The sequence below is a fragment of the Bos mutus genome, chromosome 19 (assembly GCF_027580195.1).
Source record: "Bos mutus isolate GX-2022 chromosome 19, NWIPB_WYAK_1.1, whole genome shotgun sequence".
NCBI classification, from domain to species: domain Eukaryota; kingdom Metazoa; phylum Chordata; class Mammalia; order Artiodactyla; family Bovidae; genus Bos; species Bos mutus.
In genome coordinates this window covers 9932788-9946643 of record NC_091635.1, presented here as the reverse complement: position 1 = coordinate 9946643, position 13856 = coordinate 9932788, and the positions used below count along the sequence as shown (strand labels likewise).

General features: G+C 57.8%; 1 protein-coding gene across 1 annotated transcript; it reads right to left on the bottom strand.

The window, feature by feature from the left end:
* Window positions 1-2933: 2933 nt before the first annotated feature.
* ENGASE (endo-beta-N-acetylglucosaminidase) lies at window positions 2934-12151 on the bottom strand. The gene is given in 15 exon segments (XM_070389209.1): window positions 2934-3719; window positions 3722-3806; window positions 4010-4124; window positions 4491-4599; window positions 5042-5190; window positions 5527-5717; window positions 5897-6005; window positions 6334-6437; window positions 7356-7521; window positions 7853-8001; window positions 8550-8707; window positions 9290-9438; window positions 10874-11075; window positions 11216-11283; window positions 11946-12151. Coding segments are annotated over 15 exon segments (2208 nt in total). The 5' UTR covers window positions 12068-12151; the 3' UTR covers window positions 2934-3387.
* Between the last annotated feature and the right edge of the window lie 1705 nt (window positions 12152-13856).

Sequence of the window (13856 nt, the reverse complement as noted above, 5' to 3'; positions counted from 1 at the left end):
GCTACTGAGATGAGTCTCCTTTTCTATTCCCGGTGTACATAGCCCCGCCCCGCCTCCGGCTTCGTCCTCTGTACAGGCCCCTCTACCCTCTGCTGTTCTGGGCCCTTTTCTTGCAGCCGCTCCACCCCACCACCCCACCGCCACCCCCCTCCACCAGCCCTGCGCCCTCCCGCCCCCCACCCCCCACCCCCAGGACTGCAGCCAGGCCCCAGGCTTCCTTTCTTATCATTCTGTATGCTTCCAAGGTGTGACCATTTAAATCAACCGTATTATTATTATTAAGATTATTAATAAAGATTTTTCTTCAAACCAGGACAACTCTTTTTGATTGGCCGGCCCCCTGGGCACAGAGGGGAGAGGGCACAGAGGACCAGGACAGGCAGCTTCTTTCTCCTAGGAAGCCAGATGGCCAAGGGGAGTCAGAAGACCCTTCTGGGAGAGATTCTAGTACCCCCATCCTCTCCTCCATCCCGCCTCTGGAGTCTGGAGGCAGGGCTCCTAGCCTGCGGGTAAGGTCTGTGAAGTTAGCGGCAGTCTACCCCCGCAACTGGCCGCCGCTCAGCAGTTGCTGCCCCTGATGGGGCCTGACCGCAGGCAGTCCCCAGCCTGCCTCCCGCCCCGGGATGAGACAGAGCCAGCTGGGCGGTTGAGGCTGCTGCACTCGGGGCCAGCCATGGTCCCAAGAACGGAGCTGCTTAAAGGTAAGCCCCGCCTGCGCCACCCCTGTGAGTCCCCAACCCTGGCCGGATGGGGCGGTGAGTGGCCACCACCCTCCACCACCCATCCCTGTGAGAGGAGGGCGAGCTGGGAGGAGAAGCAGCAAAATTCAAACCAAGAGCCTGAAAGCCATGGGCTGGGAGCTGCAATGGGGGGGCGGCTCCAAACCCAACCACAGTGCCCCCTCCATGTCTCGCCAGGACTGCGCTCTTCATTTTTCACAGCGCCAGATAATTTATTTCAGGGCGATTACACACACCAGAGGGGCACGAGCTTAAATGCCGACATATTAATTTTCCTGCATACGAGCGTTTACGTCGGTGGGACTGGGGACCGTGCTCTAGGGGAGCTGGGGCTGTGCGATCCCTCTGCATGCCACGCTCTGCTAAACCCCCTTACCTCTAATTGCTTGCTCACCAGACTGTGAGAAAATAATTGCCACTATAAATTTTCCCTCCTTCTCTGCATAAAATATTCGGAAAACCAGCACTTAAAAAAGGAAGGGGGAGTGCTCCTGAAATAAGAGCAGCAGGGCATCACAGCTGTGCTGCCCACTTCTGGGCGCCTGGCTATGTCCCCCCACTGACCCCCATCCCTGGGGACTGGGCGGCAGGGGCAGGCGGGAGCCCTCACCCCCAGTTTAAAATGGGGAGGCTCAAAACATTTCCAGGAAAAGTCAAGGGAGCGGTTCCCCAACCCCGACAGTTCTGGGCAAACCAGGGGCTCTGGGAAGCCTTTTCAGGGTCAGACACTGGACGTGGTCTTCCTGGCCCGCCAGAGCCACCGTCCCCCTCCCAAACAAACCTCTTCCCACCCTGGGACTGAGCTGGACCACAGTGTGGGGCACGAAGAGTTAAATGTTCCCAGTTAGGAAAGACCTGGAACCTGAGTTCCTGCGTGGGGCTGTGAAAGGGGCACATGGGCACCTGGGAAGCAGGGCAGGTTGAGACAGAGTCCGTTGTCTGCCGAGGAGACTCCTGTGTCCTGTGTGTGCAGGCTCAGTGGCTAAGTCGGAGTGTCTGACAATTCAGCGACCCCGTGGACCGTAGCCCCCCATCCTCCTGTCTGTGGGATTTCTCAGGCCAAGAGTATTGGAGTGGGTTGCCATTTCCTTCTCCAGGGGATCTTCCCGACCCAGGGGTCAAACCCATGTGCCCTGTGTCTCCTGCTTGGCAGGCGATTCTTTACCACTGAGCCACTCTGTCCTCTCCCAGTCGAGGGCCAGGGCGGATGCAGTGTGGCTGCACTGCCGCCTGGCGGCCTCTCCCTTCCCTGCAGCGTAAATCAAGTCTGCTGACCCTGAGCTGGCATAGGAGCCCCACTCTCCTAGCTGGGAGGTCACCCCAGAGTGTCCTGGCCCTTGGCATCATCCACATCTCGTAGCACAGAGAGGAGGACAAGAGGAACAGGGAAGTAACACCCCCATTGCTGGCCTGTGGGGCCTGGAGGTGAGAGATCCCCAAGAACGAGGGGCTGACGGCCTTCATCAGAGGGCCACAGCAGAGCCCACTTGGGCCTGGAGAGGGGAGGGGAGCAGGTTCCCTGAGGCTGCGGGGCCGAGATCCCTCCCGGGAAGCCACCGCGGCAGCCCATGTGTCAAAAGGGAGCTGTGTGGCAGGAGGGGCTGTCTCTGGCTCGCTGACCCCCGCCTCGTCCCTATGGAGAACCGCTAGGCAGCCTCAGCTCGGGCAGAGGACAGAGGGAGAGGCTGCAGAGAGGCGGGGGCAGGAGGGACCCCAGTGGAGAGAGCCGCAGCCCCCGCGCCATGATGCTCCGGGCTAACACCTGCTCAAGCAACCGGCTGAGCAGGAGGGTGTGGAGGCAGGAGGCGACCTGGAGCCCCCACACAGGGCTGGGGGCTGCTGGGTGCAGCCCAAAGGGCCTTCCTGGGTACTGCCCGGCCACCTGCTGCCCAAGCTCACTAGCTCCCGCCTACAACCCAGAAGAGGTGAGGCAGGACCCAAGGCCAGTGGGGACGTTCCAAAAGTGGCTTTGGCTCTGGAGAACAGTAAGCCAGGGAAGCCAGGTCACAGGTGGTCTGGCCCATGTGCCCACCCTGCCAGGGGTTGGTGTAACCTGGCACAGCCTGGCCAGGGGCTCCTACTTCTGGGGTAGAAGCACCCCAGGGACCCCCTCCCAGCACCTGCAGGGGCTGCTGTTCCTGTGCTACCCCAATCCCCCCCAATCCCAGCTCTGCATCCCCATTGTGGCCCCTCTATCTCATTCCCACCCTAGGAAGCGTCTCAGGGCCCTGCTCGGAGGCCCTCCCACCACAGTGAAGCACGTTCCTAATTGTTCCAACTGCAGGAATAAAAGGTCACCATTGTCAGCATAAGTGTCTCTCGGCCTATTAGGCAATAGTCTTTATGGAATTTTCTAGGCTAAATGTTCCCAAATCTTTTCACTTGTACCTGGTATAGTATACTACTGAGAGAGATGAAACCAAGAGTGGGGGCGGTGGTGGTGTCCATTCACCCCTGGGAATTATCAACTCAGCAAACCAACTTCTCAGCTTTCCTATTGCAATGCCCCGATGAAGAGCCACAGACATCTCACCCACGGTCTTCTCACCCAGCCCTCAGGACCCGGGTCTTCCCCGAACACTTGTGTGAGGCCCCTGCGCAAAAGAAGCCTTTAGCCTTGAGAAGGAGACTCTGCTTTAATGTCTGCTCACGTGCGGGGCATGGAGTAGAGCATGGCCGCCTTGCCCCACTCGGCCTGAGGCACCAGGAACCCCTCTTTGGGGACAGGCTCCACCAGGAACTCCACGCGGCCATCCTGGCCAGGCTCCGCGGCTGCCACTGCCAGGCCCACTATCCGATACCGGTTGACGAAAGCCAGGCCCAGCAGCCTGGGCCTCCCTGGCTGCGAAGGCCCGCTGCTGGGAGAGCCACCTTCCGATCCTCGGCAGCAGTGGATCCGGAAGCACCGGACGCGGGGAAGGAGGTAGGCCCAGTGGAGAGTACAGCTGAGCCGCAGCCCGGCGGGGCCGCCCTCCCGCCGGAGGCGAACGGCTGCCAGCGCACATGCGAGACCGTCACGGCCTGCACCTGGGGGAGCGGGGTCAGCAGGCTGTTGGCATCCACCACCTGGCAGAAGAGACAGGGCTAAGCTCAGCCTGGGAGCCTAGAGAAGGTTGGGGGGGGTGCCTGGCCCTGCATGGTCCCAGCCATGGCACCCCTGCCCCAGCTCCCCTCTGAGCCAGAGGAGAGGGCTGGTGGGTGTCTGGCCTCGTCTGCAAGGGGCACAGATGCCCCGGCCAAGCTCCAGCCAGGTCCCTGGGATGCCTCACCTGGAGCTCTCCAAGGCGACAGATGAAGTTCTCCTCCTTCTGGCTGCCCGGAGGCCGGGAGAAATTAACAAAGAGGTCCTGTAGGAGGCAGCCCCGCAGAATCACTTCGTAGCAGCTGGAAAGACAGAGAGAGACCAGTCATAAGGAGCCTCAGCCCGGCACCTGCAGGCTGGCTGCTCACAGAAGCCCGGAGCCACAGGGAGGTCCATCCCAAAGTGGACCCTGTGATCAGTGGGAAACCTGGACCTCAGCCCTGACCGTGATCATGACCTTTCCCAGCAAGCATCCTTGGGCTTGTGTCATTAAGCTGCCTGAAATCTGGGAGGACTGGCCCATGGCCCCTGCTGCTGCTGCTGCTGGGGTACCTATATCCCTGCAATTCTGCGGTTTCTCAGTGGAGGGCCCCTCACTCTCCAATCCTCACCATGGTGGTGTGGCCATCCTCTGCTGGGGACTCAACAGGAAAAGAGGGGGGACTCACCGCTGGACCCAGCCCCCACTGAGCTGCTGGCCGCAACGGCCCACCCATTTGGCCAGCTTGGTTGGGGGCACCCGGAGGGGTCGGGGACTGCGCCTTGAGCTCGTTTCTGCTGGAGGAAGAGACACAGAACTTTAACAAGGGGAGTCCAAAGGAAACGGCACTGGGAGGTGTCACTGAACAGGGAGCTGGGGGCCCCCCAAGATGCCCTGGTAGCCCCAGTACTCAGCCAAATGGACTGAGGCCTTGGGGAATAGAGAACAGGGAGGAGAGGAGGGAAGCTCGGGGATGGATGCCCAGGACTGGTCCGAGGACATCCTCCCACTTGGGGCACTGCTGGCAGGAGAGCTGCCACGGGCCCACACGTCCAACCCCACGCCACAGGGCCGCTGTGGCCCAGAGGCTCCCACTCAGAGGCGGACCCCCAGGCCAGGCCCGGCTCAGAGCAGCACCTGGACCCTGGCCGCCTCCACACCCCTAGCCTCCTCCTCCCCCACACGCCCCGAGAAGGGAGAAGCCTGTAAGGAAGGGAGGCGCCAACCACGTCCACCCACCGCTCAGCACCGAGATGCCTCCCACATGACAGCTGCCCGCGTCCCCTGTGGTGAGCTCCAAAGCCACCCCCACCGCCGAAGGCCCTTCCAGCTTGTACACCAGGGACACGAAGATCTTGGGTGGCACTGGGACCTGCAGGGAGAATAACCTGGAGAAGAAAGGTCCAGAGATGAGAGGCTGCGGGGAGACTACTGGAAAGCCAGCGCTGCACTAGGTCCCAGCCGCCAACTTCTCCCTCCAGGACGGGGAGGAGGGTGGGCTGCTGGGCGGAAGAGGCACGCAACAGCATGCAGGCAGCTGATGCTACTCTCCTGGACACTCGAAGCGGTGAAAACTGGATGTTGCATGTTCTTCACAGAGTAAAACAAAATCCCAGTTTGTCCTCCTTCTGGCCTCTGCTGCCCACCTGCCCGGTTTTAGCAACTGACAAGGATGACGGGGGCAGCTGATGGGCCCCAGGTCCCAGCCCACCTCACTCACCTACCTCACAGCCACGTTTCCAACCTCGGGCGGAATCAGCCCTCGGATGAGCAGAGAGCTGCCCCCGTTCCAGGCGTCCTCCAGGCAGCAGTGCGTCTTCACCCAGCCCTGCCCGTCCCCTTCCAGCCTGTGCTCTCCAAACAGGGGCTGGATCTCCTGGGCGCTCGGGTGGTACCAGGGCCCCACGGCCTCCTCCTGAAGGGTGAGGCAGAGGTGGAGGGGCACTGGGGGCAGACGGAGCTATCACACCCAACGCCCCTCCCACCAGTCCCAGGGGAGGCCCAAAGGCCGGAGAGAAGGCAGCCCCTTCACCCAGAAGCAGCCACGTCCAGGAAGCCCCTGGCCCCCAGCCACCCAGAGCAGGACCCACACACCTGGCCATAGTAGACTCTTCGAGTCCCCATGCCCAGGCAGAAGGAAGTGACAAAGGGCAAGGAGCAGATGCTGTGTGTGGGCAAGTAGCGTTCCAGCAAACTCCAGAACCTACGGAGAAATGCATGGAGGCTCAGGTCCCCAAGAGGGCACTGCAGCGCCCCGAACTCACTCTCATGACCCTAAGCTTTCCTGCACCCCTTACCAAGTGACCTCGGCCCCCACTGAGCGTCTGTACGAAGTGGTCCCTTGAGGTCCCCAGTTTTCATCCTTCCTGTGTAACTGGTCTCAAGGACCCCCAGGAGCAGCCAGGGCAGCTGAGCCCCATGCCTTGTCTTAACCCCCACTCCTCAACCGAGCCTGGCCAGAACCTGGGGAAATCACCTGAGACCCTCCCTGCCACTGGCCACACCCAGGCCCTGGGACTCCAGGGACTCACTTGTCCTGGTTCTGGAAGAAATTCCCCTTCTCCAAACACTCGTACACCCAGCCAGGCGCAAACAGGGCCGCCGAGAACCCGTGCTTCCGAATCAGCTCCAGCGACTGGGGAGATAGGAGTCAGGGAGATGCCCCGGTGCCAACAACCAGAGTCCACGCACAGGATGAGGGGCTTAGGCAAGGGGCAACCTCCGGGGCTTTAGGGTTCATCCCTGAAGTTCCGCAGCTGCCCAGAAGAGGGCGCGAGGCGGCAGGGAGGCGCGGAGGGAAAAATCCGAGGGGTAGGGGTCTGTACGCGGGGCGCCCACAGGAGACAGGTCTCGCTCTCTCACTACACTTCGTTCTATTATCAGACTCACAGTGGGGCGGAGAGAATCTTCAGTTATTGGATTAATTTATTCACTTAAAAGCTTAATTAATGAGTTGAGAACGTCCCCGCGGCACCTGGGAAGGGCAGGATTGACAGCCTGGGGACGGGCTGATTCCCTATTTATCCCACACCAGGTGCGGCGGCCCCCCCGCGGCCTCTCTTCCTCTTTTCTCGCTGCCGACAAGATTTCCCTTGCCAGAAAAACCTCACTAGTTAATCAAACCAGCAGTTCCCAAAACTGTGGGTGTGTGACCTCAGTCCTTCGCCCTGAGCTAAGGAAACACCAAAACATGCTCCCTGGCTTCTGGCCCCACCCCACCCCACCCCCGCGTCCACATGATGCGCTAAAAGGCCAGCTCGGTGCCCCTCAAAGCACCGAGTCCAGAAGAAAGTAGAGCTGTCTGTGAGACCCATGGTCGGAACAGGTGCTTTGTCCATTAGCATCTACGGGAAAACCGTACCATCTGAAGAGATGGGCTGAAAGTTAGGATTTTAGGGCACAGCCTGTTCTCGGGGCCTCGGGGTCCCCACTTGGGGGAGGATCATTGCTGCCTCTCTTACCCTTGAGGTGCAGGTGGAATGAGGGGTCCACAGGAACACGAAGCACCCAGGCCACGGCCACCACCTCCCCGGCCTCAAAGGCCACCACCCACCTTATTCGTGTCGAACCGGCCCCCGACGACATTCCCGCGGGCGAACACGTCCACACCCACGTACACATCCGCCAGGCGCTCCCCGGCCTGCCCCAGCGTCCGCTCCAGATGCTCCTCCCGCCAGTTATAGTTGGTGAAGAAGCCGTCGCAGGAATCAAAGAAGACTCTGGGGGGCGGCACGGGTGGGCCGTGAAGCCCAGGCGTTCTCCCCTCAAGCACCTGCGTCGGCTGGGCCCACGGACTGCACGCTGCCTGCCTCTGGGACCGAGCAGAGTCTGCTTCCGAAGAGCCTGCACCTAGACCACAAACTGTGGCGGGTAACCCTGGGCACAGCCAGGCTGACAAGGCATTAATTCTGTCTGCTTGTGGTCAGGGTACCAAACACCTCTGCCCTCTCCCTCGCTTTCCCCCAGGGCAGCTGTGTAGGTGACACCTCCAGAAGGCAGAGGAAGTTCTGGCCCTGCCCAGGAGCCCAGGCTGCCCGCCTGCAGGCTCACCTGTTCTGCTCGTTGAGCTCGTTCTGCCATTTGAGCTGCCCGCTGCTCACCACGCTGTCATACCAGAGCACCAGGCCCCCGGGGACCTGCTGATGCAGCTGAGAGGTCAGGTACTGGAGGAAGTGGGGCACGTTCCCCACGGCGGCCAGCTGGAGAGAGGCATGGAGACAGACCTCTGTGAGGCCCAGAGAGGCCTGTCGTGAGGAGCGCCCCGGTCCTGGACAGACAGGACACCTAACCCCAGGGGCAAACAGGTCCTGGTCCCAGAAGCCCCTCGGCCCCACAGCTGCCGAGCAGAGGGTCCAGCCAGAGGTCCGACTTTCCTTTCTTTCTGAAGCAGGAAGGACATGGACTCCACAATCAAGAGAAGATAAAACCCAATGAAAAGGGAAGGCACCATGAAAAGGAAGTCGCACATGCAGCCCAAGCAAAGCAGAGACAGAGGAGGAAGACAGGGCCGCCTTGAAGGAACCAGAGAAGCAAAGCTCAGCCAGGCAAGGTTCCTGGACATCATGCTGGAGAATGTCCATCTCCCTGTGAAGAGGCAGAGGGGCTGGAGGTTGGAGCTAGCTCTAGCTGGGATGCAGGAAGCACTGCGGTAGCAGGGACCCAGCCTGGTGAGGCTGAGGAGCATGGTGGAGGGTCCCCTCGGGGCACAGGGGCTGGCGGGCCAGGCACCAGGGGCAGGTGTGCTCACACTCAGAGAGTTCTCAATGTTGATCAGCCAGCCGTCAAATCGGAAAAACTGGGCGATCAGGACCAGCTGATCGGCCACCGCCCGGTATGAGTGCTCATCCCCAGCCAGGAAGGCCTGGCAGAGCCGCTCCCCGTCTTTCCATTCAGTGATGAAAGTCCCTGTGGGGCAGGAGAGAAACGAGATCGAGGTCAGGCCAGGGGATTATTTCCCCTTCGACCCAGCAGTTCCCAGGGTGTGGTTCCTGCAACAACAGCATCACTGTCGCCTGCAAAAACATTGTTAGAATTCCAAATTCCCAGTGTCCCCAGATGGCAGATAAATAAGATACCTGGAGGCAGAGCCCCAAAATCAGTGTTAGATAATAAATTATTCAGATGCAGGGAAAAGCTTGAGAAGCACTCCCCTCCCCCAGCGGTGGACCACCTATATCCTACATCCTGCCCCCAATTCTTCTTGCAAAAACAGTTTCACGGGATCACAGTCAAGCCCATTTGTTTGTTTATTGTCTGTGGGAGCTGTTGACTCTCTGGCAGCCCCAGTACATGACTCAGTGGCCTGGAAAACTGAGGATATTTCCTTTTTCCAGAACAAGTTTGCCTTCACCTGTCCTAACTCATCAAGGATGGTAAGGAAGTCTACCCACCCAACAGCACCCCAAGCCCAAGCCCTTTAATCACTGGGGCCCCAGTCAGGTGTGCCAACGAGTCTGGTTGGGTTGCAGGCGGGCCCTTGGCTCTTACCCAGCACACAGACCCCGTGCCTGTGGGCAGCGTTGGTCCAGCCTACTGGGGGGATGGTGACCGTGTGATGGCTGAAGTACACAAAGATGTCGATGTACTGCCAGTGGTAAAAGGAATAGGGAGTCTGTGTGGCTGAGCCTTGAATAAACCTGGGTGAAGAAAGAGAACAAGATCCGGACCCAGAAACAGACGAGGACACGGCGACCGCAAGGTGAAGAGAGAGGACGACACGAGTGAAGATTCCCTTTAGTTCCATCTAGTTGGCACTAGAGGTTGTTGTGAGCTAGGCCGTGCCCAGTGACTGGGCTCAGAAGTAGCACCAGGTCACAGCCCGGATGTCAAGAGGGTTAGTGTTGTTGTTTTGGTTTTTTTGTTGCTGCGTTGGGTCTTAGTTGTAGCAGGTGGGATCCGTGGGCTCTCTAGTTGTAGTGTGAGCTCCAGAGCACATGGGCTCAGTAGTTGTGACATGTGGGCTTAGCTGCCCCACAACATGTGGGATCTGAGTTCCCTGACCAGGGGTCGAACCCACACCCTCTGCATTGGAAGGCGGATTCTTAACCACCAGACCACCAGGGAAGTCCTGAGAGGGTTAGTCTTAAGGGAAGCATTTTCACCAGGCCCAACAGGCACTTTGCTATCGGATCCAAAAGACTGAGCGTGTTTAGCCTCAATGAACAGACAGACAGAACACAAGGAAAGAGACCTGGAGGAGCTCACACAGACCTCCAAGTGCCCGGGGCCCTGCTCTATTCCAACACCTGCAGTTCACTAGGACACAGACAGCTTGCAGGTATGGTTGGGGTTGACAACCACATGAGCTGCACCAGTGGCTTCATCACCCACTTCTGTACCTTGATGGCCAGCTCTGACTCAAGGCTTCCCATCAATTATGACATCCAAGCTTGTTTTATGGATATTTAAAGATCTCTAATGGATTCCCCGGTGACTCAGTGGTAAAGAATCCACCTGCCAATCCAGGAGACCTGGGTTCGATCCCTGGGTCAGAAAGATCCCCTGGAGGAGGATGGCAACCCATTCCAGTATTTTTGCCTGGGAAATACCTTGGACAGAGGAGCCTAAGCGGCTACAGTTTAGGGGTCGCAAAGAGTCAGACACAACCTAGCAACTAAACAACAAGATGTCTAAGCTGACCCTGCAGGATCTTGGGAAGAAATGCCCCCAGCTGGGGTGGGGTTGGGGAGGGAGTGCAATGATTCCAGAACCAGTGGGCCAAGATGGAATAGAACTGAGGAGGGTGAAGGAAAGAAATCAGCAGAAGAACCAAGTTACTGGGCCAGGTGGTCTGAAGAAGGTCCCTGCGATGGTGCTTTCTCCAGCCTCCCTGACTTCAGGTGCAGACAGTCCAGAGAATCAGACAGTTTCAGGGCTGAAGGAGGCATAAGCTAGCCCCTAACCCATCCTCCTCTTCTTACAGATGAAAGGCTGAAGCCTGAGTTCCTCTCCCAGTAGGTGGCAGGGTGGGCTGGCTGACTCCTGACTCCACATCCAGTGCTCCTTCCACCACCGGGCACAGCCCCTCCCCTCCTCCCGTCACACCAGGCCATGCGCTCGCAGTGTCCTCACTTGTCATCCAGGTACCCGCCCATCATGTCATGACACATCAAAGTTCTGGGCCTCCGGCTGCTCAGAGGGGGCTGCCGACACTCAGGGGGCCCCAAGGCCACGTTAAAGCCATCCTCCGCATCGGGTCTCCACGCCAAGAGTTCCTCCAGGGAAGACAAGTAAAAGCTGATGGGTCTGGTGGTGTCCTTGTCATAATATCTAACTGATCAGAGGAGGGAAACAGCGAGGAATCAGTGGAAATTATGGAATTCATAATAGAGAACTTGAGATGGGGAAGGGGCAGCCCTGCCCAGAAGCCCCAGAGTGAACATGGACAGTATTCAGAGCCTCGGTCCTTCTTACCTGGCAAAGGGTCTGGGGTAAAACTGACCACTTCTCGAAAGACTGCTGCTTCTCGATCCTCTTCAATTCTAAGCAAAGAAGGAGTTGAATTGTTTTTTTGTTTTTAAATAAAAGGGTAAAGAAAAAGAACCTGTAGAAGCAAAGGGACCAGACCCCATGAGGACGTGCAGGGGGAGACGTCCTCTGGTTTACATTTTTTAATGCAAACTATGGAAACGTGCCTTTGCCCATTCTGTTCCCTCACGCTAGAACACCCTTCTCTCCAGTCTCCACCTACTGCAGTCCTCCACCTCCTCAAAGACCAGTTCAGATGTTCCGCGCCAGGCACCCTCCCTGTCCTCCCCAGCATGGACACTAATAATCCTAATTACACCCACTGGTCTGCACTGAGCAATTAAAATCTCTCTGCAGACCCAAGGCCAGGGGAGGGAGGCATAGTCAACCCATTTCTTAGATAAGGATGTCGGAGCTTCTAGTCAGGGCGCCAGGATGCCCAGACGCGCCCGAGGCTGGGGTCGCACCCAGGCTCCGAGTATCTGTCCGTGCCTACTGCTGTGCGGGGCGGGCGGGACGATGGACAGAACCCGCCGCGAACAGTGAGCGTGGGGGCCGGAGATCGCTGTCCTGTGCCTACGGCCTCCCTTGGCCAAGGCCAGGCGCCCAACGACTCCGGCCCACTGTCCGGCCGCCGGATCGATCCTTAGAATTCTCCCGCCGACCTCTTACCCACCTCCTCCGGGTCAGCCGCCCTGCCGGCCGCCGATCCCGCTGCTTCTCCAAGGTCGCCGGGGCCCGCATCCGCCGCCCCTGCCGCCGCGCCGCCGTCCGGGTCCCTGTCCCTGCCTCCTCCATGACGTTGCTCCGCCCGCGCCACCCGCCGGCCACCGGCCAATCGCAGGCCGAGACCCGCCACCGCCGCCGCCCGCCGGCCAATGAGGACTTCTCTGCGCGGTTGCCCCGCCCCTACTAGGCTCAGGCTGGACACCCCGCTCGCTCTGTGGCTGGCGCACCTGCCGCCCGGCCTTTGTAGAGGAGGAAGGCCTGGGGGGCGGGGAATGGGGCGGGGCTTATGCGGTGGGCGTGGGGATGGGCGGGGTCTTAGCCCAGGGCTCCGGAAAACCCCTTTGTGTGAGTTCTTTTTCAGATGAGCAATCTCCTGAAGATCACAAAGTCAGTAAATTGTGAAAGTGATATCTGAACTCAGTTTGCTTAACCCCTGTTTCAAAGATAATTTTCTGGGAAAAGTGAAATCATAATTCTCATTCAAGTATAAATATTCTGCTGCTGCTGCTAAGTCTCTTCAGTCGTGTCCGACTCTGTGTGACCCCATAGACGGCAGCCCACCAGGCTCCCCCGTCCCTGGGATTCTCCAGGCAAGAACCCTGGAGTGGGTTGCCATTTCCTTCTCCAAAGCATGAAAGTGAGAAGTGAAAGTGAAGTCGCTCAGTCGTGTCCGACTCCTAGCGAACCCATGGACTGCAGCCCACCAGGCTCCTCCGTCCATGGGATTTTCCAGGCAAGAGTACTGGAGTGGGGTGCCATTGCCTTCTCCGAAGTATAAATATGGACAAGTGTTAAAGACTGTCCTACTCGTTATTCAGACAGGTGTTATAACCAGTTCAAAGCGAATCAAAAAAGAGATCGTGTATAGATCAGGAATACTGAAATGAGTACATAAATAGAGGCATAAAGAGTTTTTCCGCTGGGTGGGTTGGGGGTGAGTGAGATCATTGAGCCTCTGGACAAGACAATTTACACGTAAAAAAGGTGACAAAAAATAAAACTAAAATCAGATGAAGAGGTACAAAGAACTATTGTAGCCATGCGTTCCGGGAAACAAACTCACTCAGAAGGACAATGCAGATAGTGGAGTGCAGTGTATTACACCGGCAGGCCCGGGGAAGAGTCTCCTCTTAGCCAAGGACCCCGACCAGTTTTTCTGAAAACCTTATATACCCTAAGTGTACGTGCCCAAACCCACCTCCCCAAATTCCCTGAAACTAGTCTGAACAAAGGAAAAGAAAGATACAATCAAAGTTAACCCATTATTCATATGCCTTAAGCCTAGGTAGTTAACAGTAGACAATTATCAATAGGCCTGTGGTCATACCCCAATAAGCATAATAGAATGTATGATTCTATTCGGTTATGGACTTCCATGGCGGCTCAGACGGTAAAGTGTCTGCCTGCAATGCAGGAGACATAGGTTCGATCCCTGGGTCGGGAAGATCCCGTGGAGAAGGAAATGGCAACCCACTCCAGTACTCTTGCCTGGAAAATTCCATGAACTGAGGAGCCTGATAGGCTCCAGTCCATGGGGTTGCAAAGAGTCGGACACGACTGAGCATGAATCCTCATTCGGTTACACACATAATTAGAGTATTCTTTTAGGCAACAGAGAGTCTAGGTACCACCCTGGGGCTCTTCCATCCAGGCGGCCTGGTTTTTACTGGGCATATAGCTCAAAGCCCAGTCTGACCCAAGATGGAGTCCTGCTTTCAAGATGGAGCCTGTTCTGTCTGTTTCCTCCTTCACTATGTATAAAATAAATAAGCTACAAGGATATATTGTACAACACAGAGAATATAGCCAATATTTTATAATAATTATAAATGGAGTATAACCTTTAAAAATTGTGTAT